The 26,706-nt window shown below is 34.0% G+C and overlaps 3 protein-coding genes and 1 pseudogene across 4 annotated transcripts; all 4 read left to right on the forward strand.

Moving 5' to 3' along the window:
• Positions 1–1,074: 1,074 nt before the first annotated feature.
• Positions 1,075–3,659, forward strand: LOC130962716 (uncharacterized). Its single transcript, XM_057888892.1, has 4 exons — positions 1,075–1,471; positions 1,587–2,167; positions 2,252–2,651; positions 2,974–3,659. Exons 1-4 carry the CDS (start codon positions 1,075–1,077, stop codon positions 3,657–3,659), a joined length of 2,064 nt encoding a protein of 687 aa, XP_057744875.1.
• A 92-nt stretch (positions 3,660–3,751) lies between these two features.
• LOC130962717 (uncharacterized) lies at positions 3,752–4,651 on the forward strand. Its single transcript, XM_057888893.1, has one exon. The coding sequence runs from the start codon at positions 3,752–3,754 to the stop codon at positions 4,649–4,651; it is 900 nt and encodes a 299-aa protein (XP_057744876.1).
• Positions 4,652–5,802: 1,151 nt separating this feature from the next.
• LOC130962169 (uncharacterized) lies at positions 5,803–14,140 on the forward strand. 2 transcript variants are annotated; one of them, XM_057888287.1, is made up of 12 exons: positions 5,803–6,046; positions 6,130–6,219; positions 9,603–9,680; positions 9,953–10,027; positions 10,997–11,049; positions 11,295–11,445; positions 11,719–11,829; positions 12,122–12,248; positions 12,401–12,495; positions 12,672–12,810; positions 13,161–13,213; positions 13,638–14,140. In XM_057888287.1, exons 1-12 carry the CDS (start codon positions 6,002–6,004, stop codon positions 13,728–13,730), a joined length of 1,110 nt encoding a protein of 369 aa, XP_057744270.1. In that variant the 5' UTR covers positions 5,803–6,001; the 3' UTR covers positions 13,731–14,140. The 2 variants fall into 2 exon arrangements, with proteins under 2 accessions (XP_057744270.1, XP_057744271.1); XM_057888288.1 differs by lacking the exon at positions 13,638–14,140 and adding an exon at positions 13,404–13,615.
• Positions 14,141–20,270: 6,130 nt separating this feature from the next.
• LOC130964700 (small nucleolar RNA U3) lies at positions 20,271–20,466 on the forward strand (annotated as a pseudogene).
• The last annotated feature ends 6,240 nt before the right edge of the window (positions 20,467–26,706 follow it).

The following is a 26,706-nucleotide window of genomic DNA, read 5'->3' on the forward strand; positions in this document are numbered from 1 at the left end:
ATGTTTGGTGTATTGGGTAACCCACGCAAAGATGTGTTTTTTGTGGGGCGAACATGTGGATGCACGAGCGCCTTGCGAAAGGTGGAGCCAATAACACAATATTATTTGCTATTTGTTATATGAGTGGAAAGGTCACTCTTCCTTTGTTGCCGGTCCCGCCACCATTGTTAGGGGCGTTGTTGGATGGTGATGATGAACGAGCTTTGCATTATCAGAAATATATCAGGGCCTTTAATGGTATGTTTTCGTTCACATCTATGGCCGGAAAGACTCAATACACACTAAACAAGGGTTCCGCTCCCCCCATCTTTGTTATTAGTGGCCAAAATTACCATTCAATTGGAAGTTTGATGCCATAGCAGTCTAGCAAGCCCAAGTTTGCTCAGCTCTATTTTTATGATACGAAAAATGAAGTCCAGAACAGGATTGATGCAATTGGGTGAGTTGGTTGTACTGATTGGCTGTTGATATTTTAATATGTGTATTATACGATTCTTGTGTGACCTGGATTTATCTTGATGTATTTTATTTTTGGGTTAATGTAGCCTGTCTAATCAACACAAATCTATAGATCATACCATTGTGGGCGACCTCAGCAGCATGCTTGATTCCCACAATTCTCTTGCTAAGTCTTTCCGATATGCTAGGCAAAAGTTCGCTGAAGAGTCAACCACTCCGATACAACTTCATCTTATCAAGAAGAGGAATACTGATGGTAGAATATATAATCTACCATCAACGTCTGAAGTTGCTGCTCTTATTGAAGGTGATTTTGATATGGATAACCTTGCGAGAGACGTTGTTCAGACGCATTCAAATTAGTTGAAACGCATTGATGTTAATCATCCACAATACCTTGCACTACAGTACCCCTTGCTTTTTCCGTACGGAGAAGATGGTTTTCATAGTGATATCTTAATATCCGATGAAAGATCTAAGCAACAGTTACATAAGCGAGAAACAATTAGCATGAGGGAGTTTCTGTCTTTTCGAATCCAAATAAGATCGCATGAATTGCAAGTTCTTCTCAAATCAAGACATTTGTTCCAACAATTTTTGGTTAATAGTTACACTATGGTAGAAGCTGAAAGATTACAATATCACAGGTTCCACCAGAGCAAGTTTCGCTCCCATCAATCGCAAGGCCTACATGAGTGCCTAATTCAGGGTGAGATACAGGCTGCAAGAACTGGCAAACGAGTTATCCTGCCGTCTTCATTTGTCAGCGGTCCCCGATACATGTACAACAATTGCAAAGATGCATTTGCTATTTGCAGGTATGCCGGTTACCCTAGCTATTTCATTACTATCACATGTAACCCAGATTGGAACGAGGTTAAAGATTGCGTTGCGGACTATTCATTAAAGCCAAGTGACATGCCTGATATCATATCAAGGGTTTTCAAGATCAAGTTAGATGCTTTGCTAAAAGACTTAAAGGATGGTTCCATATTCGGAAAGCCCAAAGGAAGTAAGTTTTTTCATTCAGTGTCTTCAAGTTCAAGCTAACATATTTGTTCTTTTTCCATCAATGGTTATTTGTTCCCTAACATATTCTTTTCTTTTTCTCATTTTCTTTGTTTAAGTTGTGTACACAGTTGAATTCCAGAAGCGTGGTCTTCCCAACTGCCACATTTTATTATTTATTCAGTCAGTCGAAAAACCTAGATCATCTAATGATATTGACCATCATATATCGGCTGAGATACCTGATGAACATACCCAACCTAAGCTGTACAGGTTAGTCCAGAAATTCATGGTTCATGGACCCTGTGGGGTTTTGAACACGAGTAGCCCGTGTATGGTTAATGGGAGGTATTCCAAGTTTTATCCAATGCCATTTCGTGAGAAAACAGCCATAGACAGTGCAGGTTTTCCCACGTCTAAACGGTCGGATAATGGTCGTTCAACAAGCAAGAGGAATGTTAACCTTGACAATCGGTTTATTGTCCTGTACAATGCAACATTGCTCCTTAAGTATGGGTGCCACATAAATGTTGAGTATACTTGCCAGACGTCTGCTATTAAGTATTTGTTCAAGTACGTCCACAAAGGTAATGATCGTGTCACAGCTTCATTCTTCCGATCACATGATTTAGCTGATTCTGTTGTCATTGTGGATGAAATCCAAAACTACTATGATTGCCGATATATATCTGCTTGTGAGGCATCCTAGCGGCTATTCGGGTTTGAGATTCAGTTCAAAGAGCCTAACATCATTCGCCTTCCATTCCACCTGCCAAATGAACAGAATGTTTTGTACGAAGATCATCAGCTTATTGAGAATGTTATCGAGGCTGCGGTCTCAAAGGATAGTATGTTTATTGGCTGGTTTAAGGCTAACAAGGATTTTGATCTTGTCCGAACACTAACTTACGCGGAGATGCTGTCGTTTTTTATTTGGGACAAGCAGGGGCATATGTGGAGGCCACGGAAGCAAGGGAATGTGATTGGTCGTCTCACACATATTCCTCACTCGCATGGAAAGGAGTACTACCTTCGTTTGTTATTGAATTATCAAAAAGGGTGCCATACATTTGCTGATGTTCGTTCTGTTGATGGCATTGTGTATGATACATTCAAAGAGGCCTGTTATGCGCTAGGGTTATTGCAGGACGATAAGGAATTTATCGATGCACTTAATGAAGCCAGTGCGTAGGCATCACCGAATTATATCAGGATGTTTGTTTGCAATGCTTTTGATGTCAAACAACATTGTGCGCCCTGACATGGTGTGGGAGCAATGTTGGCAACATTATGTAGACAACTCCATGCTTTCTAGAACACATAACTCGAGTAAACTTTCTAGCTTTCTTTTGCTATCATGTTATTGTTTTGCCAAAAATTTAGACCAATCCATTTAAAAACTCCCCTTCTTTTGCACCTCTTACAGTGTGTTATGCATTTATTTTTTTTCCTTCATCATCGTGTCAAATTTGTTTTTGATGTAACTGTCTTGCATTTTGATCTTAGGTTTCCAGCATTCTGTTCACGAGATTAAGTCCATCACGCTTGCCAAAATTGAAAAACTTTTGCAGCTGAATAGTCAGAGCCTAAAAGAATTTACTGACATGCTGTTTCCTGATTGTGTTGCTTCGACTGAACCTTCTGACATAGTCTTTTTTGATGAGCTCAATTTTGACAAGACAGAGTTGGCAAGTATTTCCATCAATTTGGTTTCCCGGTTGAATCGAGACCAGCGCGTTGCGTTTGACACAATAGCGAATGCAGTTAGTCGTGGCGCTGGTGGTTTTTTCTTTGGTTGTGGATACGGTGGAACTGGTAAGACTTTTCTACGGAATGCACTGTCTACTTTAATAAGGTCGAAGGGTGATATTGTTCTCAACGTGGCATCCAGTGGCATTGCAGTGCTGTTGTTGCCTAATGGGCGAACTGCTCATTCACGCTTTAAGGTTTCACTCAGTGTTAACCAGGACTCTATTTGTAATATAAGGCAAGGCACACCTCTTGCGCGTCTTATTTCATCTGCAAAATTAATTATATGGGATGAGGCACCTATGTTAAATAAATTTTGCTTCGAAGCGCTCGACAAGTGTCTTAAGGATGTTCTTCGTTTTGATCGTGGATATAATCCTGATGCTCCATTTGGTAGAAAAATGTTGTTCTGGGAGGTGATTTCTGTCAGATATTGCCTGTGATTCCTTGTGGTTCCCGGGAAGAGATTGTTCATTCGTGTATTAATGCTTCGAACCTGTGGCAATCTTGCCAAGTGTCGCAGTTAACTGAAAACATGAGGCTGTGCCGTGGTTTGCGAGATATCCACGATGTACAATTAGGGGAATTTGCTGAATGGTTGCTTCAAATTGGTGACGGGTTACTCGCAGACAGCACTGATGGCGAATCAGTTTTTGGAATACCCGACAACTTGCTGTTGGATATTGAGTCTCCATGTCTGCATGATTTGGTGTTGTTCGTTTATCCTGACATTTTATTCCATTCTTCTAGCGTGGATTATTTTAAGGGTAGGAGTATATTAGCACCAACACTTGATGTTGTAACTGAAGTAAACAATCATGTGATGTCTTTGATCCCTGGCAACGAGAGGGTTTACTTGAGCTCTGATACACTAATTAATGAAGATGGTCACCTGGAATCTGAATTATACACAATGAGCACGGAGTCATTGAATGCGTTGAATTGTTCAGGAATTTCCCAACACCGGTTAGTTCTTAAAATCGGTGTTCCTGTGATGCTTCTTCGCAATATTGACCAATCCAATGGACTATGCAACGGTACGCAAATGCAGATTAGACGTCTTGGCGACCACGTCATTGAGTGCATCATATTAGCATGTCGTAATACTGGTGACGTTGTCTTTATTCCCAGGATGAACATGTCCCCTAATAATGATACATTACCGATCAGGTTTACTCGACGACAGTTTCCGGTTGCGCTTTGTTTTGCGATGACCATAAACAAGTCCCAAGGTCAAACGTTGTCAACCGTTGGCGTGTATCTTCCAAGGCCTGTGTTTACACATGGTCAACTTTATGTTGCGCTCTTTCGGGTCAGCATGCATTTTGGACTGAAGATATTATCTGTTGGTTCTAACAGCACAGTTTCAGATCATACTATTAATGTTGTCTATAGAGAAGTTTTTGCTGGCTTGCTACTTGACATTCTGCCTTGAACGGTATGTTTGTCATGTAGTTCTTTCGTCATCTTCTTGGTAACCAGTTCTTTTATGTCCCCGTGCTTGGCACGGGTCTTAAAACTAGTAAGACCCATAATTAGGAGTAAAAGTGGATTGAGTTGAGCTGAGTTTCGGCTTTGATGAGTCTTTCTTATATTAAAAATAGATGGTCTAAACTTTGGCCTATTATTTTTCTTAGGCCTTTTTTCAGGCTCGGGTCTGACTTGTTTAAAACTCAATAAGTCTACAAGCCTATTTAAAAAGTCTGTTTCATGAATTATAACTCAAAATAATAAATTTAAAAATTCTAAATTAATATAAAATGTATTCTAAAATTTATAATTCATAATTTGTAAAGGATAATTCATTTATAAATCAATGGTTAGTCACAAATTACAATCATACTTACCATATATAAATAATTTTTTGAATAAAAAAATTACAATCTTAATTAGTCGTAACTATTGATTCTTTTGTTTTGTTTTTTTTATCAATATAAGTAAACAGTTAAAAATTTAAATTAAAATTAATTTATTTAAAAAATATTTATTTTGACAATTGACCTAACAAGTTTTATAAGCTTTTTTTGAAATTTATGGCCTATTTTATTTAACTGGTATGCTTTACAAAAATTCCAAATCTTATTTGTTTAGTAAAATAAACCGAACTTAAAACGAGTCGACGTATGAGCTCCGGTCGAACAGTCTGAACCACTTTCATCCCCACCTCTACGTAATACATGACTACACGTTGTACAAACTTCAACCTTACAGCGTGAGTGGCGCACCAATTAGAGTGAAACTATGGTCTTAACTCTTAACTTATTCAGCCTTTCCCTTCACGCCTAATTGTCCCAATTTTGCGTTTTGAAAGAGCATTAAAAAATGTTCTAAGAAGAAAATTAGTCTATAGTGAAATTTAATATTCGAATGTAAAAAATTTTAAAATTTATTTCAATCAAATATATTAGTTGTTATTTATATTTATTAAATCATTTTTATCAAATATAGATATATAATTTTTAAAATAATATTTTTTAAAAATTTAACTTGAATAAACTAATTAAAAAAATTACCAAAATCCAAAGGTCGTAAATTAAATAAGAAAAAAGGGGAAGACCATATTTTGCGCAAGTCAACCAACACGAAGAAGCATTATGAGTTTATGACAAAGCTGATATAAGATTGAAAATGAGAAGTGAATAAAGAATGAATAATTAAACAAGTCATCTTTATTTGTCTCCATGTGCAGCATCTTCTTCCTTCCACTCAGCACCACCAACACACAAACACACACAGTGATCTTAATTTGATTGAAGGGGAAAGAGGAACCCTAGAAAGAAGAAGAATGTCTTCCGATTACGCTCTTCCAATTCCTCAGAATCGCGTCATTGTCAGTGCACTCTTCTCTATTTCTAATTCTAGTTCTAATTCTAATCTCCGCAAGCAATCATTACTGAATTGAAATTGTGGCAGGTTGGGTTCGGTGGAGTTGGAGTGGATTTACTAGCAACAGTGCCAACTTTTCCTAAACCAGACTCCAAGAACAGAACCACTGACCTCAAGGTGCCTATTTATCTAAAATTCGTTATATTTTTTTAGTTAAAAATTCAGATACAGTCAAATTTATATAAAGTTGATAATTAAAAATAATTAAATAATTTCATTGATTTAACTAAATTTTATCTAATAAGTTTCGGTTATTAATTTCACGGAAACTTCACTAAAGTTTCCACCATCTTTAACTATCATATTTCTCTCCAATTATTCTTTTATGTGTTTACTTGTTCATGCCTTATTGGACTTCTAAATTACTCACTTCCTTAATATTAGGAGCATTTTTTATCGGTTGTTTTAGGTAAATGTTTTTTCAATGCTACACAAAAAAGTAGCAACAAAATACATAATGACTGAATTAGTACATAATAAGTTAACAACTAATTTAGCGGCGGGTACATTTTTTAACTTTTTTCAGGTTTTTTTTTCCTAATAAATTACAACAAATATTAATGCGTCTTGAAAAAAAAGTGAAGGATGCAATACTCATTCTACGATAATTTTTTTATATATTTATATGCTAAATATTTAAGTTTTAATATGTGATATTATTTAAATATTTATTATCACAAATACTATATTATAAAAATCTTATCAATTAGAATAAGAAATTATCTTTATAAATTTAAATTATTCATATAAAACGTAGTAAATATATGGTTAAAATCTATTCATATGGTAAGAAGCGGAATATTCTTGACTTAATACAGAATATTTAAGAAAAAATCTATGTTGTAAATATAAAAGAAAAAGTTATTTATACCAAAGATAAGATATTGGAATTCTCAATGATATTAATTATATTAAAAATTGTTTCTTTTTATAAATAATAAAGTGCTTTCTTAACAAATGTTTAAGAATCAAGTTTGTTTTTAGTTTTTACTGCATGGAGTTATCACTAATATTGGTGTACCATCATATAATTAAATATCGGTTTTTTTTTTATTTTTAAATACATAGAGCAGTGGATGAAATTAATTGTATTAAATTTACATTTTATATTGAAATTTTCTAATGTATATAAATTATAATAAATCCACCCCTTATCAAGTGTCCAAAGCAAGACACTAATTAAATAAGTCTCGGGTCGTAAATAATAGTTGGATGGGGTAATCATGTTGTTAAACTCCGGTGATTTTCTTTTCTTACTTTCCTGAAATAGTTTTAAGTGGGAGTTATTTGCAGCATGATTCGATAAAGCTTTACTTTATTTTTGTTGTCTTCGACCCGTCATTTTTTGTTTTGTAAAATATATACTATAAAGAGAAAATTTCACTCCTCTCTCATGCGAAGATGCTAAAATGATACTTCCGTCCCCTCTATTTTATAAATGTACATTCCCTTCCAACTTTTAAAAAAAAATTTCATCTTTAATCTATTTTAAACTTTTTGTGTTAACCAATATTAACTTTATCCATTTTTTTAAGAAAAAATATATTATTTTTCAAAAAAATACCCATTAACAAAAATTTTATTTTTTGTTATTAAATTTTACTTACCAAAATATCCTTTAATAAATTATTCTTTTATTGATTAAATTGTATTTTTTAAAAAAATTAATAATTATATTATTTTTTTTCTAAAATACCCTTCAATAATTTTTAATTATTAAATTATAATTTTATCAAAATTTTTGTTAACAAATTTTTTATATTTTACTATTAATTTTTCGATATCTATATATATTATTTTAACATTAAATAAAAAATTTTAGTAAAATTATTTTTCAATATCAATATATATTAATTGTTATATATATTAACAGTGGTAAGATTTTTTTATTTAATGTTAAAATAATATATATTGATATCAAAAAATTAATAGTAAAATATAAAAATAATTGTTAACAAAAATTTTGTTAAAATCACAATTTAATAATTAAAAAATTATTAAAGGGTAGTTATCTTAGAAAAAAATAATTTATTAAAAAGTATTTTGGTAAGTAAAATTTAATGATAAAAAATAAAATTTTTGCTAATAGATATTTTTTCAAAAAATAATTTATTTTTTCTTAAAAATGAATAAAATTAATATTAGTTAACACAAAAAATTTAAAATGGATTAAAGAGAATGTTTTTTAAAAGTTAGAAGGGAAGGAAATATACATTTATAAGATAAAAGAGAAGGAAGTGTCATTTTAGCATCTTGTAGGGGAGGGGAGTGGAATTTTCTCTACTATAAACTATTTCAAAAAATGTTTGGTTGCAAATTATTAATTATAGGTTTAAGTTTTACAATGGGTGATTTGTAGGCTTACTTGTTTGTTAGGTACAGTTAGTTTTATTTTTTTTAATTTCTTTTCATCATTATTTTATTTAATTGTTTTCATCATCGTTATTATTACTAGTTACTAGTATTATATACAAAAAAAAGGACCAGTTTTTTATAAAGTGGTGGAGAAAGTTCTTTCTTTTTCACACCTGCATTTTAATTTTTTGCGAGATGACATATTTATTGTTAACAAAAGGATATATTTAGATACCGAAAACAAAAGGATCTATTTTTTTCTAAATGGTTTTTAATTATAAATTATTTCCATTAAGTTAGACTTTTGGCAGATGAAGTTATGGAATTTTGAAATTTTAAAAGTAGTTTATTTGAATTTTCAGTATTTTAGTAATTTACTTCCTTAATACTTTCATGAAATACAAGTAAAAAAATTAATAAAATACAAGAGTAGTTAGCACAAAAAAAAAAAAGAGTGGTTGTTACATGAAATAAATCCATTATATACACGATGTAAAAAACTTTAGAGCAACAGCTAATCAAATATGGGAAATCATAGTGGACAATTATCACAGCAGGTGACTATTCATCATAATTTAGCAAATAACAATAAACTTTTCTTGATGGACTATATATATATATATATATATATATATATATATATATATAAATGCTACATGCACACAAAATTAATCACAATGTATTTGTATATAAATATGTATGTTGTTTAATTTATTTTTAATGTGTATTTTATATTTTAAAATGTATTCTATACGGGTGACTGCATGATTGTGTGTGTGTATATATTGTTCACCTTCTTTTTGCCACCCAAGCAAAACCTCATGGGATCTTGATGGACAATATATACTATGAAGTTATTTTGCACTATATCTGCTTTTCTTTTCTGTTTGTTTTTCTTGTCCTTATTGGCATTCATAATACAATAATACTTTGTCGACAGGAATCTCCATTTGGAGAAATACTTGCAAGCTTCTAAACTATATATTTAGCACTTGTTTTTAATTATAGTGTTTAAAATCCATATGAAAAGCGAGCAATGAATAGATGAAGATGCATATGGTTTATGATTTAGGATATTTATATTCTACTTGGGACAGGGAGTCTGATCGCTGTTTGTTTGCAATCTTTCCTGCTCGATTTGTTAGGTCCAAGGTGGTGGAAATACTGGAAATGCTTTGACTTGTGCTGCTCGTCTTGGCTTAAAGCCAAGGATAATTTCTAAGGTTCCTGTTTTCTTTTCTTTTTCACTATTTTTATCTTGTGCTTAAATTTTATATTTATTTAAAAGAATGGGATAACAATGAATGATCCAACTATAAGCCTTAGTTATAGTAGAAGCCTTGATACTTTTTCATAAACCAACTTCCTTAAAAGCTTAAGGTGCTGGTTAGAGGCACATAAATAGTTATATATCTAATAATTTCAATGATATTCTACTCAACTTAATGGTGTAGATAATTTCTATTGATTTTTCTTTTTTTGAAATAATTACTAGATTGCAAATGATCCTCAAGGCAGGGCCTTGGTAGAGGAGCTAGAAGCTGAAGGGATTGACACCTCTTTCATGGTGGTATGTATATATATCAAACTTTTCTTTGTTTTCTAGATCTGAATGAATAGCTCGAGTTGAGTATGTTAGCAGTTTCTTGTACATTTTTATCGAAAAAAGGAAACAAAAAGATAGGATAATATATATGGGCAGCCGGGCAGGGTTCGAGGAAGGATGGCTTCCAAAGAGTATAATGTAGGCCGTCTAACCAAATAATCACATCAACCATTCTCCAAGGCTCCCGTTTAGATAGGATAATATATATAGAATTTAAAATGTAAGACTTATCCTACAATTGTTTAATATTTGTGTTTATACAACAACAACAAAGTCTTGTCCTACTAAGTGGGGTCATCTACATAGATCAAACAACGCCATTGAGCTCTATCATGTATCATGTCTACAGAGGGACTATTTACATGTAAATCTCGTTTGACCACCTCATGGATGGTCTTCCTATGTCTTCCTCTGTCTTTTACCTCTTTCCCATCTTCCATCTCATCCACCCTCCTGACTGGTGCTCTGTCGATCTTCTTCTCACATGTCCAAACCATTAGAGACACGATTCTACCATCTTTTCCATTCCAATTCTTTCTCTTATATCTTTGTTCCTTATTCTATCAAATCGTGTATGACCACTTATTCATCTTAACATCTTCCTCTTTATCACACTTAACTTATGTTCGTGCTTCCCTTTGACCGCCCAACACTCTGTACCATAAAGCATAGCCGGTCTGATAGCAGTGTGATAGAATAGGATATCCCGCTACAAGTACAATTGGTAGGTAAACTTGGAACTTTTTCCATATCAGTAGTTTTATAACCATGAATCGATTCATGAGAAAATTTTGTACTACTATTTTACTTCTCTCACCAATTGCTTTGACTGAGGCAAGCAAATTAAAGCAGCACAAACTGAGTTCAACCAGTTCAATCTTGATTGTTTTGGTAATTAATCCTTCACCAAAATCTATTTCCATTTGTTTCCAGATCTCCAAGGAGGGGACTACACCATTTAGCTACATCATTATTGACAATCAAACGTATGTGCCATTGCTTAAATGGTCTACCCAATATTTCAATTGAATAAATGTGTTTCAAAGAAACAAAAGAATGCATGATGATGATATTTATATCCAATGAAAATAATCTATGTTAGAGATGAAACTTGAATTAAAGTGTTAATGAAAATGCTACAAATTCCTTGGTGTTTATGATATATCTCCATCTTAAGTTTTCTTGTTAGATAGATTGCGATTAACCATAATCATGATGTCTTAAAATTTAGGAAAACACGCACTTGCATATTCACTGAAGGATATCCTAAAATGATACCGGAAGATCTTCCACGACCTCGTTTGTTATCTGCACTGGATGGAGCAAAATTGGCTTATTTTGATGTAAGAATGCCAGAAACTGCTCTTGTCATTGCTCACGAGGTAAGTTAAATAAATTAGTTCTTTCATAAAAAAAATTCATCTTTTCATGATTGTAATTGTTACAATGTACTCTTCTTCTGAAGAGGTTACTAGCTCCAACAATGCCGATCATTGACGGTAGGAGAATTAGCAGTGAAAAGTTGAGGCTCCTTTTCTGTTCGAATCAATTAAAACAAGAAAGAAAACTATATATGAACTTTTAGTGGATTCATAAACTTTTCACATACTGTCCAATGAATTTTAAACTGATTTAATTATATTTTGTTCTCGTAGGCATTTAATCGAAAAATACCTATCTTAGTTGATGTTGAAAGGCCAAGGGAAGGACTGGACGAACTCCTACCACTGACAGATTATGTTATATGCTCAGAAAAATTTCCACAGGCAAGTAACACTACTGTCATGATCATGAAGTAGAATTTCTCAGAAAAATGCTTGTGAAATTTTCTATTAGGTTGGATTATTCTTAGACTCCAAGATTTCATGAGAGGATCATGAAATTTATTTAACTGATATTTAGCTTTCTATTGTAGCCAAAAGAATGATATAGAAAAGTATTGACAAACACAACATGGAAATGTGAAGATATGAATTTATCTGATAGAAATTGAATGTTTATCTGATTCATTGTGATAAATGATTTTCTTAACTGAGTCATAACTTCTTACATTGACAGGCTTGGACGAGAGCATCGACTATTCCAAGAGCACTTGTTTCGATCATGTTAAGGCTTCCAAGACTCAAATTTGTAATCGTGACTTTAGGAAAGAATGGCTGCATAATGCTTGAGCAACTTGCGGATGGTGAACATACTTTTTCTACCCTCTTGTTTTGATCTTGTGAAATTGGATTCATATGCTAGAGTAGGGAGAAAAACTATAGCATCTGGTTGAATAACCATCTTTTGTGAATTTTATTTCTTTATAGAAAGTAAGTTGCAAAGTTCTTTTCGCAGAGAGTCCCCTATTAGAAGAAATTGATATCGATAGCGACTTGGAGTCACTATCAAAGTCGAAGGATGATAGCACCATGCCTACAATCATAGCCTCGGTATAACTGAGCGAAACTAGAAACTTTTTATCCAACTGAAATTTGAGATGTGATGTATTAGGAAAGTTTGCCACCTTTTAGAAGTAGTTATTGATTTAGTTGAGCTATTACCAGTTATTTTAAATCTTGGCAAATACTACTTGTATTGATCTTTTTTTTCCGGTTAATCCTTCCAGTCCATAACAAGATTTACTGCAGAAGGAATAGGATCCATGTGTGGAAGGTTATCTATTGGGACTGCTGAAAAGATTCCAGAATCAGAGATTATTGATACAACTGGTGCCGGGGACGCATTTGTTGGAGCTATTTTATATGGTATGCGAAAACTCTTCACATTACCTTTTTGCATTTACAAGCTTGAATTGTGTGATTTTCACATTCAGATAAACCATATGAGGATAATTCATCAATTCTACATAGACTTAAATTTTGTTGTCCTTTACTTCTAGTGTTAACAGGCCAAGTTTAGACATGATTCATAATAGACCACACTAGCATCATTTGATCCATGTAGCCAACTCCATTTAGCGAGGCGAGACTTTTTTTTGTTGTTGCTTCTAGTCTTGGATAGTATTTTGTTTTGCTGATTGGTACCTTCATTGTTTGATGATACAAGTATACAACTGCAAAATTTACAAAGCCTTTTATTTTATATGTATTTGCAGCTATATGCGCCAACTTTGATCCAAGGGCAATGTTGCCATTTGCTTCTTATGTGGTAAGCAATCATTTAATTGAAGATGGCATAATATGGATTTATAATCAGTGTTAGGAAGAATAAAACAGGATTTCACACAGATGCACAATATTCATGTGTTGGTTAATACTTAATAGACTTTTAAAAGATCAAATCTTTTGAGAAGAAAAGTGTTTCAACTTTCAAGGACTAAAATGGATTCATTTAACAGTTTGTATGAAAATTGGAAGACAATGAAGCCCATACCAATTACCAGTTTATATAATGTCACATAGTGAATTTGAGGTTAGATATATAATTATTGACGTGTTTCTGTTTTTCTGATCTGCCTAGTAACTTGAGCGTTCAGGATGAATAATTTATCATGATATAGTATCAGAGTCTCTATGACCATAATGTCAAAAAGTTTGATCCTTACTACCTGGTTGTTTAATGTCAACCGTAGGCTGCGGCCAACTGTAAAGCTCTTGGAGCTCGAAGTGGTCTTCCATATCGCACTGATCCATATTTGGTATCAGTATTTGCTCCGCACTGGTAGAAACTCAAAGCAATTGTGAAATCTCCAATGTAATATGTGCAAGAAAAATAATGATTCACAATACAAAATTGAGCCTTTACATGATCTCAGTTTGTAACTTAGCATTTTGTTAAGCTTGCCCTTTGCACAAGTTTTTATAGCATTTGTTTTGTTGGTGATACTAAGTCTACAAGTGTTTTTGACAATCAAATCTGACCAAGTTGGAAGAAGGTGGAGGAGATGCTGGAATTGAAGTTGAATGCGTGAATAACAGAAATGAAAAAAGCAAAAAACACATAAAGATACTTAGTTAGAGTTGGTTACAAAAATAACTTATTCACCTAGTATTTTTGTTTGTCGTTTGTTTTAATTTCTATTTGTAATTTAAGTGTAATGAATTTTTCAAGAAATGTCAGAATTGTTTTTGCTCATTTTTTATGGTAGCTTTTACTAGTGCTATTAAATAGAAATGTTTAACTTTTTCTTTTTTGTTAGAGTGAACTACCAATTCAGTTGTTGTCCACTTCTTAGAATGACAACACAACTCAAAATAAAAACGATCACTTCGATCGCTGTCCTTTACTTCCGTGACACAACACGGTTCCTGTGGGTGTTCTTTCGTCAACTCTGAACAGAAAACATTGACGTGTCAGATTCATAAATGGATAGAGACTTAATTGTCTCTAAATTCAAATTGGTCAGGGATTTATTTGTCCCTATTCTTTAAACAATATCTTTTTAAAAAAATTATTCATTATATTAATATTCTTTTTTCAATAAATTATTGAATATATAGTATAATAAGTACAAACTAATTAATAAATTATTCAAATTTAAAAATATCTTTTATTATGAAACTAAATAAATCATTCTCAAATATAATTTTTAAATATATATAAATAATAAATATCAAAATTTAGTTAATACATTAATAATAATAACCTTATGATACACTATTAGTATTATGATCTAAATAATTTTCACAATAAAATAAAAACTAATGAACACATTATTTGATATATAGTAAAATTTTTTTGAGTAGTAACTGTTAGAAACAATAAACTTAGAGAATAATCTGAAGAGTGTATTATTTAGTGTGAAGAAAAGTACAATGTACAATGGGTATATATAGGTGCCAGAGGAATCAAAGTAATAAAAGCATAGAATCCTACAATTAATATACAGATATGCTATATAAATATAAATGATACTAATTGATCTTAATTGATCCTAATTATATTCTAACAGTAACAAATTTAATTTTTTTTATCTCTTTAAACTAAATTAATAATTCTATTTGATATCTTTACACTAAAATACACTATGAGTAGGCTACTAATACTAAATGAAATTATATATATATATATATATATATATATATATATATATATATATATATATATATATATATATAATAAACCATGATTGAATTATTTTTTTTATCCTTTTAAGCATGGATTGACATGAATACCAAACAAGTAACCACACATAATATACAAACATATTAATATATTGATATTGATTGTGTTATCTTTTGTTTTCTCTCGTTCATTTAAATTGAGAAAGTATTTTGTACTAGTGACTAATTTATTATCCCTTTTTGCACCATAAATTATATCTAAGAATTGATATTTGATTGTTATTAATATATTTTTAAAAATATGCATTTAATTTTTAATTTTAATTTTATTTTATAATTTTATATTTTTATTTGATTATAACCGAGTTAACTAGATATATTAGTGACCCATCGGTTGAACCAATGACCCAGTCGTATGACCAGGTCAATTACCGATTCGATTATGATAACTATGTGCAAAAGTCATTCAAGTGAAAAATCATTGCATCACTCTTCGCAGAATACAACTTCATGACTGGATGGTAGTACATGCAGGATGGATGGAGGATTGGAAAAATTATCGCAACACTCGATTGCGAGAACGACATCCCCTTTCAATTTAGAACTTTAGACTGTCTACTGATTATCGCGATTGGTACTTGAATTTGTTCTTAGTATGGCTAAGATTGTCCAAGGGAGTTCCTCAGCAACAACAATTTCTCAGTATCCAATGTTTGAACCATAAACTCTTTCGCGTAAATAGCTCGTTCAACCGATAATATGTTGTTCGGACGAGCCCAGCATAGGAAGATTTCGGGCACCCTTGATCACTGAAATTATGCACTCGACAAGGTTTGTCGTCATGTGGCCCCATTGATATCTCTCGTCAAATGCTAATATCCACTTTGTAACTCTGATGTTGTCACACTATCAGGCATATGCCTTGCCTCGCTCTTGCAACCTCTTGTAGTTGATGTTGTACTCTTCTACTATCCTTGAATAGCTTATGTTGACAACAAGCTTTTGCAAGTATAAGGCCTTGAAATTCCTTACGAAGTTGCTACCGATGTGCCTAATACAATACATCTACTATGCTCTTTGAGGTTTTCAATCACCGTTGCTATGATTTACTCTGTCCGAATTGCCTCATGTCAATCAAAGATTATACTCACGTCGTCTCTTCTAACAACATGCATTCGTAAATTACTAAGAAAAAAGTATCACGTATTAGCGGTATTTCCTCCACGATGGCAAAATCAATAGGTACAATGTTTTAGTTCTCATCTTGTGCAACTGCGACTAAAAAGGCACCTTTGTATTTTATGTAAAGGTGTGTGACGTCAACTTGAACCAGATGCTTACAATGCTATAACGCTCTAATGCATAGATTAAAACTCTAGAAGACATGGTGAAGTATCTTGACACCATCTGCTTCTTCACTCCTGTTATACAAAGTCGTGTTTCTATTTGGACAATTGAGTTGGACATCTTCTGAATCATTACCGAGAACCACAATGGCAAAGTTTGGTAAGATTCTTCCCAACCATCGAAAACTTTGGCTATCGACTTCTTGTTTGCCAACCAAGCGATTCGGTAATTGATGGTGTAGTTGAACTTTGACTGGACTTCTGCAATTATAGATTTTACCTTCATGCATGAATGGATTAGTTTCAACCAATGGCCTTATAGTCTCAGCAACTGTGTCTGAGTCCAACTTGAAATAATATTGTAAAATCGTTCCATGGTGCACATGTGCCTCCAGTTATATCTCTGTATCTTCCAACAACCTTTCTTTCCTATGAAGCTGGTTTGAATAAGCTAATCGCACCCACAACCATATGTCTTGCATTTTGCATGTAAGTTTGTGGATCGGACTCATAAATAGTGTAATCGACTTTCTAAAGATAGTGTAACTCCTAGTTGCTGCGACGACCGACTTTCTAGAACTGTATTCTATTCCGATCCTAAACTCTCTGTCCTTAGAATCAGCAACACCTACAAAAAAAAAACAAATTATCACTCATTGATCCATCCAAAATATAAATTAAAGAAAACATGTTACTCGCTCCTCACATATCTATGTTCGCATATTCGAAGAATTCTGGTACATGCATGGCGTCAAGATCCAAGCTATGTATAAAAGGTGGAACGTCCATCGGTTGACTGACTGCGAGTGAAACCACGACATTTTCCATGATTGCCTCACCTCCTCCATCACCATCCTCGTCCTTGTCACCGCCTTCATAGGTAACTTCGAAGTCCTCTTCGCTATCATTGTTCATTCCTTCGTACACTTCAACTTTATCATCTTCCATGTCTGAGTCATATTGAGTCTCATTCGCATATGTATGTTCAAACTTGAGATACAACTCAATCTTTGACTGTTGAACTTGAGTTTGCCGGTAAATATGGAATATACGTTGCATACTTGTTTCGTCCATGATCGATATAATATCAAATTGTATCAGCTGCCAAATATGATAACGGGATTTCGATACAAAATCCTTTTTAAGATATCGCTCTCTACTTTCTATCCTTCGAGAGAGATCGTATTGTAGCTCCACGAACGTTATAGTGCATAGAACCACAAACAAAAACAGATTCTCACAAGCAAAACTCACTCCATCATGAGTATTTCGAATAATCTCACTGTTGTGATACACCATCATATTTATGGTACCCTCCATCACACCACCAACATACTCAAACAACTCTTCTCTTCGCAATGAAATGATAACGAACTTCGCCTTGTATAGACAGAACACCCAACATACATGCCATGTGTTGAGACAACAACAAATCAATACGTGACACAGGGACGGATCCAGAAATGATATTATGGAGGGGCCAAACACACATATAATATTAAAAATTATGTAAAAAAATTATATAATATAAGATGTATTACAAAAATATACCGACAGAGAATATATTTTAAAGTAAAAAAAATATGTGTATACTTTTTATTAACGAAGTGGTCGAATCTTCGTATCATAAAATTCACCAATAATAGAATTTGTGTCAAATTTTTCAGTAATTTTCTTTTCAATATAACTAAAAGACAATTAGCAAGAAATTCATCTTTTATTTTGTTTCTAAGTTATTTTTCACAATATTCATAGTTGAAAAAGATCTCTTAATTGTAGCAGTTGAAACAGAAAAAATTAATACCAAATGAATAAAAAAAGACGGCTACAAGAAAAAAAAGAATTTACTTTATGAGATTTGAAAATTTTTATTTAATTAAAAAATATTAGTAATAATATCTTTTTCAGATTTCTTTAATATTGTTACTTACTTTGTAGATATTAAAAATTATTAATATTTAAATTATACTGAACTTTTATTTATATTAGACAAAATAATAAATAATTTTTTTAAAAAAACTAAATTATACATAATAATTTATTACTATTAAAAAAAGTTGAGGGACCGAGACCACCATTCACCCCTTTATGTCCGTCTCTGACGTGATATGTGTTCAACACACTTCTACATATTAGCCAAAATATCGCCACGTGGCACCACACCTCCCACATGTTGTATTCGATCTCACCACATGGCTAACACGTGTCTCACATACTGACAAAGCACATCCCTTGCGTCTTGCCCCTGTTCTACTTGCAACCTTCATCCATTTGCAATTACATCAAATAACTCTATTTCCAGTAAAAACACTAACAATTTTTTCATATGGAAAAAAAAGTTAGCCATAAATTGATATTCTCAAAATTTCACAATTTAAAATAAAGCAAACAAAAAATCTTAGGCCAAAGTAAACGTTTCCTCGGCTTAGCTGGTGCAGTGTGTTAGATTAGGAATATTCCCCTACGCCGTGTCCCTTGTGTAAAGGAAATAAATAATAAAAAAAGACAAAGTAAATTACATTTTTCTCCCTACGGTAAAAAACAAATAAAAAGAAGTCTTTCTTTCGCTAATAATGGAGATGCCTTGTGTCATTGTGTGACTCCTTCGTTCTCCAATTATTAAGAAGCGTGTACAATTTATTAGACCATAAAAATATTGATATTGTTGTTCAACTTGTGTGTGTGTGTGTGTTTTTTTTTTTTGGTGTCTTCAACTTCTTGTGTTTAGAAGACAGTGATGTTTTTCTTTTCAGTTATATATGGTAGGTTGATTAATAATTTTATCCAATAAAAATATAAAAAATATTATTTTATTGAATGCTAAATGGACTAATACTAATTAATTATTGAATGGTAAATAAGTTCTTTTTTTTTTCCGAATTGTTTCAAGTTTGCCTTAAAATAAGTTAAACTTTTAAATTTTAATATTAGAATTTATATATTGGTGACAAAAAAGACAAATATGAAATATGTGATATGATCTATGTATGTATATATAACGTCTTTAACGGTGAACGAGTAAACTCAGTCAATAATTCATCATATATTCAACAAAACAACAAGTCAGTCAACATATTTAATTTATTTGTTACGCGCTTATATTATTAAATGAAAAGAAATGAAAGGGTAAGTACGTTACAAGAATAAAGCCTTAGCTTTCTCCTGAAAAGTCTTAATATTCGAAAATGGACTTAACTAAAATATGTATGACATCGACAAGAAGTCTAATATGTGTTAAGTGGCAAGACTTAACTTTCTCAAGTCATCCGAAAAAAACAAAAAAAATAACTAAAAACACATATTAAAATTATTATTACTATTTTTTATTTTTATTTTAATAAATGTAAAAAAAATCCAAATTAGATATGATAAATTAAGAAGTATATTAGAGAGAAATTAATATCTGTATATGTTATCTTAAAATAAATTAAATAGTATATATTAGGTAAATTCTAGCCTACCCTTCCTATAATAACATGTAATTTATTCTCTGTGATATGTCATCTTTTAATTGGTTGCTATATTAACTATGGTTAAATTATTGGTAATTAAATTATAGCCCAAAGTGGGTGATTATGTAATTAAATACCTCCAAATTTAATTTCAATGCCATCCAGAAATCCCATATCATCATCACCATCACCATCATCATCATCATCATCATCATTATTTTCATTTTCTTTTTCGTCTTCCTCTTCTACACTATCATCATAAAAAGTCATCATAATCGATTCCACGTTCTTAAATTTTAAGATTTTCTGAATTTCGCAAACGTAAACTTAGTCTCACCTGGGCTAGGTTCACAAAACAAAAGCAGTTTTTATAACTAAACACAAAGAACACAAAACCCAGAACACGACCTTACTTGAACAGGATCTGTTCTATAGGCTCGTACATCTATATCCTTGAGTTCTAAGAAGATTTTGGTTGAACTATGACCGTGAGGTCAGAGCGTGATTAATTGTTCCAAAGCGCATGCCATCTGAACGGTGGAGGATCGTTCGCGCTACAACCTTGTGGTCGAGATGGTCTCACGGTGTTCTGACAGACTCAAATATTTTTTCCCTGGCCGTTTAATTAGTTATTTTCTCTAAATACTTAGTGTGTGTTTGGATTACAGTTTGCAAACGGGAGTTTGAATAAAATTAATTTTGCAAACTTGATTTTGATGAGAAGTAAGTTTGTATCAAGTGATTTATGTTTGGCAATATTTATATCAAAATGAATTATAGTAAAATAAATGTTGTTTGGATTACACTGTTCAAAATCACTTTTAGATACAAAATTACTAAAATAGACATCAACTTAAATAATTTTTATATATTATTTTAATTTAGATATTTGAATAGATGTTATTAATTAATTCTATAATAAAATTAATATTTATACACTAAGATAAAAATAATATATAAAAATTGGCAAAATATACTTTTAATTAAAACTAACAAAATATAAATTTTAGAGAGTACTAAAAATAATAAAAAAATTAAATATTTATTTTTGTAGTAATTGAAATAAATCAAAAAAAATTTATAATATTTTTTATACAGTATATTTTTAGTACTCTTAGTACTCTTTTTTAGTATGTTATAATTTTTTATTATTATTATTTACAATTAATTTTTTGTTTAATTTACTTTCTTAATAGGATCAATATATTATATTAAAAAAAATAAAAATAATACAAAAAAATATAATTATAAAAGTGTATAATATCAAATAAATAATTAATAAAAAATAATAAATAATAGAAAAAGATAGTTCATATAAACAAAAATAATATAAATAATACAATAGTATGCATAAAGGATAAAATTGGTAAAAAATAAATAAAGATTGAGTATTGATGGCTAAAAGTCCGTTGGTGAAACGCAGAAGCTTATTATTTCCTGGTTCATCAAAATATGGAACACTCAATGAGTTGATTTTTTCTTTCAATTTCAGAGAGAAATTGGACTGGGGTAAATTGAATTTCTACACAATGATAAAAATATAATTTTATTTTTTAATGTTTATAGAAATTATATATTTATCTCTCTTATAAAAATATTTAATTACAAAATTATCCTACTTTAGTTAACATATTAACTCTTATCGAGTTAAATTAACTCAAACTAAAACTAAGCATCCAATTAAAGCATGTCAAGTCACGAGGGGTAATTTACATGTTGAAATAGAGGGGGTTGGGTAGAACTCACATATATATTATCTTATAAAATAAAAAAACTTACTGTATGAATTTTTTTTGGCAACCAAGATTAATTAAAATACAACCATCCACTTCCATTTTAAATAATTATTAATTAAATAATAACAAGTGTTTTTTTTTATTTTTTTTTGGAAATATGTAGCGTAAAAAATCAAAGTATGTATTAGGCAGGTATTAATATCGAGAAAATATTCACATATTATTATTTAATCTAAGAATTAGATTAATATAAAAAAACTTGTCCTATAAGTGTTTTTGATCATCCAGAACTAATAATAATAATTGTTACGGTAGGTAACCGGAGATTAATACAGCGGATGGCGTTAGGCGGCCCAAGTGTGTGATGGAGGAGGACTCCGGGAAGGTCCGCAACTCGGGAGGCTCCGTCCGACTTGTGCTCGCGTGTGAATGGGGGGTGGTACCTGCAAAGACACTCCGATGCCTAAGTTAGCAAGAGTGTGAGCAGGTCTTAGAGAGTATTGGACTTAGGGATACCTGAGGGGATGTCAGTGTATTTATAGAGGTGAGCCAATAACCACCGTTGGTGTAGTGCCGTATCTTTAGGGTGGTAACCGTCCCCATTATCTTGGGGAGGTTAAGATATGGCTTTATGAGGCGGTTAGAGAGATTTTAGGCGCGGTTACTCATTTGAATGAGTATTTATCTGCCAGCTAATCTCACATCCGACCTCTTCATACCAAGTCGTGGTTGACACCGACTTCTTATGTGAAAGTCGGTATTTTGTAAGGCTTATCCTATTGGATTAGGCCTTTCGGTTGGACCTGGGCCCTTATCATTGGGCCAGGGTATGAACAGTGCCCCTACTTGAGCCCAAATTTTCTTTAAAGTTTGGGTTCAAGTATTCAACTTGGGTTCGTAGTCGACTTGTTTGAGAGAACACGGATCTTGGAAACCGACGTGATTTGCGCGACCTTTGATTTCTGACAGTTACGTCAATTCAAGCGTCGTGTCCGTTGAGGGATCATTTAGGGATTGAGGGCTTTGGTAACGGTGCAGTCTCATTAATGACTGCCTCGCCTTTTACCATTATGCCCCTTAGCCTCTTTTATAAATACTTTCCCTCTCTTTCCATTTTCCGTTTCTGCAATCTTTCAAACTTTCTCCTTATCTTGTTCATACTGCTTCCTTACGTTCGAAGATTTCTGTTTTTCTCCAACCTCCATTTTCGGATAAAGGTTAGTTTTGCTTTTTCCATGCCATGCTTTATGTTTGCATGTTTTGTTTTGCGAGTAGATAGGTTGACCTGTAGATTCTAGTTTCGAATCTCTCTTCTTTAGTGGCCGTATTTTTTGATTTTCTTTTTCTTTTTCCTTTTTGTAGGTTTTCTGCCACTTTCTTCTTTATATAAAAAATGGCTTCTGTAGACATTCTTTCTCAGTGGGTTGACGATACGGTTCTTGGGGAGGAACCGTTGGTTGACGCTGAGTTCATCACCCACCTTCGTACTCATCATAGGCTCTGTACTTCGGACGAGAACGAGCCCAAATATGAACTGATAATCCCGGGTCCTGAAGACCGGGTCTGTTTTGGGAGAGCTAATGAGGCGGCCCCTCATTTTTTCTTCATGTATGAATGTATGATCACCCGTTTGGGTGTTTTTCTTCCTTTCTCTGATTTCGAGATATCCGTTTTGCACCACTGTAAGGTTGCCCCTACTCAACTCCACCCCAATTCATGGGGTTTTTTGAAGATTTACCAGTTTATAAGCCACGCTCTGGACTTCCCGACTTCCTTGAGAATCTTCTTTTATCTTTTCCATATGACTAAGCCCTTTAGTGGGCTAAACAACAAACAACAATGGGTATCCTTCCGAGCCATTCAAGGTCGGAGGATTTTCACCCTTTTTGACGAATCTTTCCACGACTTCAAAAATTTCTTCTTCAAGGTTCAAGCCGTAGAGGGTCACCACCCCTTTTTTCTGGACGAGCATTCCTCCCCTCGCTTTCCCCTTTATTGGCTGCCGGCCACCCCTTGTGAAAAGATTGGTCTAGATGACCTGGACGAGGTGGAGGCGGCCATTGTGGGGTTTTTCCGAGAAGCATGGGGGAGGGCCCCATACTTGGATACGAGGAAAATCCTCCAGGGGACGTCGGTTTTTGTTCAATCTTGCATAGGTAGTGCATGCATTTCTTGTTTCCGAGTTGCATATTGCCGACTTGTATTTTACCGACTTGTAACTTGGTTGTTCCTTTTGTAGATATGGCAAAGAAAAATGCTCAAGAGTCCTACCAGCGGGTGCAGGAAGCCAAGGCAAAGTCCCGGGCCAGGTCCGGGGGTTCCAAGGCGGTCGTCTCTCCTCCTCCTCCTCCTCCTAGAAATGTGGGTACTCCCTCTCAACCTCTTATCCTCTCTTCCTCCTCAAGTTTGGCTCGACCACTCCCTTCTGCCCCACTACTTTCCGAGCCAGAGAAGAAGAAACGCAAGACTTCAGAGTCTGGCCCTTCTTGGGAAGGTGGGGTTAAGGCGGATGCTCTTGCATTCGTCCGAAAGAACATCTATCCTCTCATAAATATGGATGATGTTTCTGTTCGGAAACACCTTGCCACTCTGGCCGAAGAAAGTTTTAGGGCGGCGGGAGTTTGTGCCAAACTTTTGGACATGTTTGAGAAGACTCCTCTCAGCTCCTTGGGGACTTCCTCAAAGGTTGAGGAGCTAGAGGAGAGGCTTCTTTTATTTGAAAAACATCAAAAGGAGTTGAAGGAGGAGAGGGATAAGTTGAGGAAGGAGAGAGATGACCTCCGGGAGAAGGAGAGCCAGCTGCGAGCCCAATGTACTATGGAGGTAAATCTAAGGAAGGCAGCCCAGGAGAGTTACCAAAGCCTATTTAAAGATATGGTGGAGGTGAAGAAGGATTTGATGAACTCTCGGAATGCTTATACTGAGTTGGAGGACTCTATCGCCGATGGCGCCGAGGAGTCTTGGAGAATTTTCTTGGAACAAGTCAGAGTTATCGCTCCCGACTTGGATCTTTCTCCACTACATCCTGACAAAGTAGTTATTGACGGCGCCATTGTTGATCCTCCTGTTCCCGAGGTCGTTTCCGAGTCAGACCTGAAGACTCGGGGACAGAGGATTATTGAGTCTCCTCCTCGTCCCCAAGATGCTCCGAGTTCTTCAATCCTCACCCCGACTTCCTCTTTGGCTCCTCCTCCCGGTCCTGGTAGTGTTCCTCCTGGTGACTCCTCTACTCTGTCCAAGAAATGACTTTTTTATTTTTGTGGCTATATGGGGGCCCGGCCTGTGGGTCCCCCCTTTTTTAAACTTCTATTTATTTGCTGGTGGTTGTGAACAATTTGCTTCTGGCCTTTCAAGGCCGTAAACAAAATATTCTGTTTGTTGCCCTTTTTTGGATAAGGGTTTTAAACAAAATAAATGCCCTTTTTGGATAAGGGTTTTCTAATCGAAGTAGGTGCCCTTTTTTGGATAAGGGTTTAAGTTACTTTGCGCGTGCACATGCTTTTCTATTTTGAAATATGTTTGATCTTTTTCGAAAAACCTTCTGCTAGCTTGCATTATTTTTTCGAGCCTTTTTCGTGGAAAGGCTTGTATGCAAGCTTTAATTTTTTCAGGTTGTCATATCTCTTTTGTTATCCTTTATACTCGACTTTGCTTTAGTGAGTTTTTATGACTTAGGTTATTTTTGCGATGCGTTTTTCTTCTACTCGGTGTTGTACTCCGATCTGTGGATCAAAGTTTTTCCAAGTTTTCCTACTCGGGATCTCTTTCCGACTTATGAGTCGGGTTGGTTCCCGAGTTTTTACGACTGACTTGTATAACCTCTTTACACCGACTTGTACCTCGTCGTTTTATCCTGACGACCATCTAGGTCGGTTCATGGGATTTTCACGCTTTGTCGAGCTTAAGTCGGCGCGTTTCGTAGAAAGACTTAGAAAAATAAAGGAGGATATTATAAGAGATATTATGAAAAAAAAAGATCTTTATTAATCGGGAAGGTACCTTTTTGCTACTAAGGGTCTTGACAGTATATTTCCCCCTAGCCTCTACTATGATGCCTCGTTAAAAACCCTTCTCCAGAAAAAACCCTTTTTGGGAAAAAATCATGAAGTTGGGAAAAGAGTACATCAGGGAGTAGAGTTCGCTTTTAACTGTAGTACCTTTTCATATTACAAGCATGCCACGACCTTGGTAACTCAGTGCCATCCAGGTCGGTTATTTTATAATAACCTTTCCCTAATACTTCCTTGATTTTGTATGGCCCTTTCCAATTTGCGGCGAGCTTTCCATCTCCTGATTTGTTGACCCCAATGTCGTTTCTAATTAGGACCAGGTCATCTACGGCGAATGTTCTTCGAATGACTTTCTTGTTGTATCTGGTAGTCATCCTTTGCTTTAATGCCGCTTCTCTTATTTGGGCGTTCTCTCGGACTTCGGGGAGCAAGTCGAGCTCCTCTTTGTGCCCCTGTACATTTCCGACCTCATCATGGAGAATTACCCTTGGGCTTTGCTCACTGATTTCTATAGGAATCATGGCTTCTACGCCGTAGACTAGCCGGAAGGGTGTTTCTCCTGTGGCGGATTGGGGGGTCGTCTTATAAGCCCATAGCACTTGGGGGAGCTCGTCAGCCCAAGCTCCCTTTGCTTCCTGTAATCTCTTCTTTAGTCCTGCCAGTATGACTTTGTTAGCTGCCTCGGCTTGCCCATTGGCTTGTGGGTGTTCTACCGAGGTGAATTGATGTTTGATTTTCATACTGGCTACAAAACTTCTGAAGGAGGCGTCGGTGAACTGAGTCCCGTTATCTGTGGTGATGGAATAAGGTATTCCATACCTTGTGATAATGTTTTTGTAGAGGAACCTGCGACTTCTTTGAGCGGTGATAGTAGCTAGTGGTTCTGCTTCTATCCACTTTGTGAAGTAATCTATTCCCACGATCAAGTATTTGACTTGCCCTGGTGCTTGGGGAAAAGGACCTAACAAATCCATTCCCCATTTTGCAAAAGGCCAGGGGGAAGTTATACTGATGAGCTCTTCTGGTGGAGCCACGTGGAAATTTGCGTGCATCTGACATGGCTGGCATTTTTTCACAAAGTCTGTTGCATCTT

This window comes from Arachis stenosperma, chromosome 2 (genome assembly GCF_014773155.1).
Source record: "Arachis stenosperma cultivar V10309 chromosome 2, arast.V10309.gnm1.PFL2, whole genome shotgun sequence".
NCBI classification, from domain to species: domain Eukaryota; kingdom Viridiplantae; phylum Streptophyta; class Magnoliopsida; order Fabales; family Fabaceae; genus Arachis; species Arachis stenosperma.